Consider the following 6,000-nt stretch of genomic DNA (forward strand, 5'->3'; position numbering starts at 1 on the left):
TATTATGTTTGCTTATATTTGCTTTTTTTTATTTTTGCATAACCTCCTATGTCTGGTCATGACAGATTAAACTATTTAAAATTACACGTACTATATTTACATATATATATATATATATATATATATAAATAAATAAATAAAAAGCACTAATCCACGGCACTCACCATTCCTAGATTTGGGGTGCAACATGGTATGAGCAATAGAGTAGGGACTTGCAGTAAAGTGGGGTCCCGTGACGATGGGCTGCAAGCATCAATGCATTGATCAATTCATGAACTAAAACCCCACTGTTTATTATTAGTTATTATGGTGAGTGCAGAGCCCCTGTGATTATATATATATATATATATATTACAGTCATAAAGTTGACAGCAGAGCACTTATTGCTAATCATTGAGTAACAGCAATTACATTTAGCAACTCACAAAATGTTCTTAATTGAAAAAAAATAATGAAATCTTTGTCACTAATGTAATCGGATCGTTCAGAGCCAATGATTGGCAACCTGACCTCTACGATTGATGTCACAGAAACGTTCCTGCAGCACATGGGATGTTCATGCTCTCATTTACACTCATGGGGCATGTAAAATGTTAACGATACATTTAACAGATGTAACACACAAGTAATGTAATATGGTATGTACTGTTAGTTTCATATATGCTGACACATTTTTTTCTATTTTAGCTGTTTACCAAAACATACTCAAGTTAGTAATATCTGTATAATAAGCGAGAAAGCTTGTCTGTCTGTCTTTGACTCCGTCTGTTTGACCTTTATGCACAGCCAGAGTTTTTGACCTAGCTACACCTAATTTGGCATGGTGGTGTAGTTTGACCAGGATTAGGTTTTTGCCTAGGTTGGAAATTTGTCAGGGCCACCCACTGACACAATCCCTAAGCATGGGGACACTCTTAAATTCCACAGGTTCCGGGGCTGGCTCTAGTGGAAATTGGCAGTCTGCCGAAAAGCTGTGAGAAAACTACAAAAGTATCCTTTTAACCTCAGTATAAGCAAACTTGATGACTCACGCAAGTTCATATTAAATCCAGAGCCTCTTCTAGTGGCCAATACACGATGCGATAGGCACTGTGCGACGGGGGATCCGACATATCGTGCGGTCCACACGCCCGATATGCCACCTCCCCACCCGCATAGTACTGCATGGGATCGCACATCGCATCCCCAGATCAGCTGAACCTTCAGTAAGATCTGGGTATGCGATGTACAACCCCACGGGTGCACGCACTACCCGATATCATGCCCATACATGATGCGATATAGCAGTCAAGTCGTACCAATCTGTCGGAATGGCTGATTTATTGCACAGTGTATGGGCCACTTCTGTGTTTGCATGCAAGCCTGTAGCTAGAACTTTGTGGGCTACATGGCACGAAGTAAAAAAAAAAAAACACATTTGCCCCAACACAGAGCTCATTCATGTTATGCCACACAGAGCCCTTTCACGTTATGGCACAGTAGTACTCCTTATACACATTATGCCACGCAATTGTAGTGTCCCTTATACATTATACGACACACTAATGCCCCTTACACTATACAGTAATGCCCCTTACACATTATATCACACAGTAATGCCCTTTACAGATTATGCCACATAGTAGTAGTTACCCATATAACACATTATTCCACACAATAGTAGTGCCACAGTATGCCCCTCCCAGCAACTCACCTCCCCATGTCCCTCCAGCAGCACCTCACCTCCCTCTGTGTGCCATCAGCAGCCAGCAAGTGTAGATTTGGTGCCAGGTCGCCAGCTATTTACAGTTGGCGCATCGGCAGGCAATAGCAGACATGGACACAGTTCTGGCGCAGGCACTAGTGGCGAGCCAATTGGAGCTTGTGGACTGACAGCCAATCAGGAGCTGCCACTGCTGATTGGCTGCCTGTCTGAGAGCTCTGTTTGCCTCGTGACCGGCAGCGCTCTCTCTCCATGACTGCCTGCCAGTGTGCCAGCTGTAATCAGCTGGCGAGCCAGCACCAAATCAACGTCACTGACACACAGGCCCTCCTCGATGACTCTGACGCACCTTGTGTGCGTGACTGGAAGATAATACAGCGCTCAACCCAGCTGTTTATCTTTTTGTCTCACATTGGTAATTTTGTGCAGTAGTGGCAATCATAGTGTCATAAGTTAAAACCCAGTTTCAGGATGAAGATTTCCAAAGCCCAAACCCAACACGTTTCATTTACTCTATCCAGATAGAGGAAAGAAAAGTGGATAGGCAAAACGCGTTGAGTCTGGAACTTTGAATGGGGTTTTCAAATGTGTGTGACCACAAGGTTTTCTGCACTCCTTTCATACAACCTTCTCCATTAGTTTGGCCTGATAGGGGTACCCACTATCTAACTCAGTCTGTGACCTACTTTATCTCCTTTCCCGTCCCAAAATCGTGACACTACTGCTATATCATACAGCCATGCCCTTATATAATCAAAATAATGTAGGTCTAGGTCACAGCCTCCCACTGTAATACCTTTATACCCTCAATAGTTGTTCGGTCCCATCTTCCACTTCGGGCATTGCTGTGATCACCGCCGATTGTGGCCCCGCCCTGACGTGCTGTCACACGGAGGGGGCGTGGCTTGCACTGGGCTTGCGAATGTTGTTATATATATCAAAATGGCCCTTGGCAGAAAAAAAGTTCCCCACCCCTGATATAGACTATGAATTTGGAAATGTAGAGATGTAAATATTTTTTTTTTACTCTCTTAAAATGTGTTATTTCACTACAGTACCTGCACAGGATTGAGACTACTCTCCCTGTTGCAACGCTCCATGCTTAGAGAGGCGGAACGGGGGAGAGAAGGGGCAGGCTAACGTACCGCGAGTACAGAAAGGCCATGTTATCGCAACTTATAAGCTGTGTAGAGGGGAAGAAGCCGCAGATACAGTACATGTCTTTGAAGGCTTATGTATTGCAGCAGCTATTCAAACCGTGGGGAATCCCCACTGCAGAGCTACGCCGATCGCCTAATATATATTACAGTGTATGTTACACCTGTAGAATGGCTTCCACAAATCTCGTAACCTTTTAAAAATGTGTTTTGCATAACATGCGCAGTCACAGGCATCTTATACGCAAATTGTGTATTTATTTTCTAAGACAATCTAGGCCCATATGGTGCACGTTGCGTTTACCTTTACAGCAGGTCTATAGTGTTGTCTGTTGAATTAAAAGCAGAACTTGAAGACTATTTCACCGAGGTGCTAAAGCTCTCACGATAGTCTGCTTATATTCAGTCAAAAAACCTAAGTGCAATTTCAGTTTGTTTTTTATACACTCTCGTTTTTTGGGGGAGTTTATAAGAGTTTTTTTTTTTATTGAATATTTATATTGGCGAAAGAAAGACCATATCCACTTCAAATGTAGGATCCATGGTCTGCAGTAACACATTACAAGTCTTATGTTCTATTTCCATTTTGTAGCAGCAGATTGTCTTTGTTTTTCCCTTATTAGTGTAGTTCTAGTATAATGTATTCGGGTAATATGAATTGCCTTTATTTTATTATTTGCAATCTCCAGTAACAAGCATTGCTCTAAGCCCAGATTCCATGTCTGTCACCATCCTCTCCCGTGATGACACAATTGCTCACTGTCAGTCATATTTATTACCTAATGCTCCAAATCCAAGGTTTCCAGCTATGCTCATCAAGTTGTAGCGTATACACTTATGTTCCTATGGCCTGTGCTGGCAAAGTGCACACAATTGCTTTATTGTCCCAGCTGCTCCGATGACCATCATTATCATTAACAGTCGGCCCCTTTTAAGCCATTTTTCTTTACTAAGGTATAACAAACTAGACGCGGTCGATGGTTTTGCCATCAATGGCAGAGATCCAGTTGTTCTCTTCCATTAGTAGCACACAGGGCAGTGATGGGGTTTTTTTTTTTCCCCCAACACCTGTGTGTCCCTCTGTAACACATGGTTCACTGTCACTGGTTTCCTGCTATTGAGGTAAAACACTGATGGCACCATCGATGATGGACCCTTCGTTGGCCATCCCTATCACACACTGCTGACTTGTTTCGGTTTTTATTCTTGTTCTCTTTTTGTAATTTGTTCATTTTCCTCATTCCTTAGGTCTGTCGAGTTGCTTACGAAATCATGCAGACACTCCATCCTGACGCCTCAGCCAACTTCCACTCCTTAGATGATATTTATTACTTCGGAGGACAGAATGCGCACAATCAAGTTGCAATCTATCCCCACCACCCGAAAAATGCAGATGAAATACCTATGGAGCCTGGAGATGTTATCGGTGTTGCTGGAAATCACTGGGATGGCTACTCTAAGGGCATTAACCGTAAACTGGGCAGAACTGGTCTCTACCCCTCTTACAAAGTGAAGGAAAAAATCGAGACTGTCAAATATCCAATATACCCAGAAGCTGAAAAATGAGAGTAAAAAAGGCAACTTTATTGTGAAAGATGTACTGTTTGTGCCAACTGCAAATGTCCACAGAAGAGACTAACTTGCTATTTTAATTTAAGTTAAGAAGAAGCTGTTTTACATTAAACTCGTTACTCTACAAAAGGCATTTTAAACCAATGAAAGTTGTTACAACTTTAAACATCTTTGGAGAACTTTTACAGTACAAACACTCGCCCGTAAACCTTTAATGGTGGGATCTCTCCCCCGTAGGGCTGGCTGTTATTAGAGCATGGCGCTCTCCTTCAGCCGCTAACTGACGATGACTCTCAGACTTTTAACACTGCCATGTTGTGCAATTAGATTGACATGATGTTTTATATGTGCAAGGTTTTAAATGATGCCTGTTACAAATGAGTTACCTGTCGAAGAGAATCGGGCAGAGCGAGAAGTCCCACGCAGTTGTATATCCTTAATTAGCATTCTGACTGCTGGAGTCGCTCCAGACCAAGGTTCCAAATAAAGTTAGATTCTTTCACTTAAGGACGTTTACTTTAGGCAACCCCCTTGTTAAAGTTGCATCATTGTTTAGTAAATGAACGGGTCCATCAGAGGAACAAAACCATTCACTGTTTGTTACTGTAGGAAGATTTTTTTTTTTTTTTTTGTACAAACACTCCATGAGCTGATTCTTAAACCTGTGTTTCTTGGCATTGTATTTGATAACAAACAATTAAATAATACAAAAAAAAAATTATATTTTTAACTGATTGCAAATTGTTGGGAAGGGGAAGTGTACATAAATGACGAAAGTACTTTGTAAAGTAATGCTGTAATGTGTTTCCAACAGTATATATGTCATATTTTTTTTTGCAGCAAATATATTTATTGAAAGCAATTGGAATGGGGTTGTATTCTATAAAAGTGAAGCAACTCAAAATCAAAAATCCATTAATTTAACATTTTTAAAAATAACTAAGGAAAAGCATGTACATTACATTTTGCTTTTAAGATTGTGGACACAAAATGAATGGATTTGCTTAACCGCAAAATCTTATTATTATTTTTTTTAATTTAAGACCATATTTAATTATCAGAATTAATGTTATATACAGGAAGATAAATTACAAAAAAATATTTATTTTTTTCTAACAATTTTTTTTGTAATTTTTTTTGTGCCTATTTACAGTCATGCTAGCCATATGCCACTTTTATAGAATATCAGCCATTGTGTTTCCATGCTTACCAAAAAAAGAGACTTCTAATTTTATATTGACTGCATTTTATACTTTCACCTCCAGCAGTTTGCCCACCAGACTACAACAATCCAAAGATCCATGTATCCTCATGTTACACCTGCTTCTATGGCCAGAAACTGTGTGATCTCATAAAATTGGAAACGCCTTAAGCACTGTGCCCAGTACGGTCTGTTGTCGCTTGGTTCTTTTATTCTTAGAGTGCCTTCCATTCTTTAGGCAGTTGTGCATATTTATTTTTCCCCTGCCTAACACCTAGTATATACACTGTTTCAATGCTGTCTGCCATTTTCTCTTTACCATTTTCATCTGACATTAAAAGTAAGACACGTTACATCACTGATATATT

General features: G+C 40.4%; 1 protein-coding gene across 2 annotated transcripts in view; it reads left to right on the forward strand.

Annotated features, from left to right (window-relative positions):
* FUT8 (fucosyltransferase 8) overlaps window positions 1–5,061 on the forward strand; it is a 233,275-nt gene extending 228,214 nt beyond the window's left edge. For both annotated transcript variants that reach the window (XM_088465340.1, XM_088465341.1), the window contains exon 11: window positions 4,108–5,061. In XM_088465340.1, the coding sequence (XP_088321466.1) occupies window positions 4,108–4,425 (318 nt within the window). In that variant the 3' untranslated portion in view covers window positions 4,426–5,061. The remainder of the gene's footprint in view (window positions 1–4,107) is intronic.
* Window positions 5,062–6,000: the final 939 nt, after the last annotated feature.

This window comes from Taudactylus pleione, unplaced genomic scaffold (genome assembly GCF_031769625.1).
Source record: "Taudactylus pleione unplaced genomic scaffold, aTauple2 ptg001956l, whole genome shotgun sequence".
In the NCBI taxonomy this organism is placed as follows: Eukaryota; Metazoa; Chordata; class Amphibia; order Anura; family Myobatrachidae; genus Taudactylus; species Taudactylus pleione.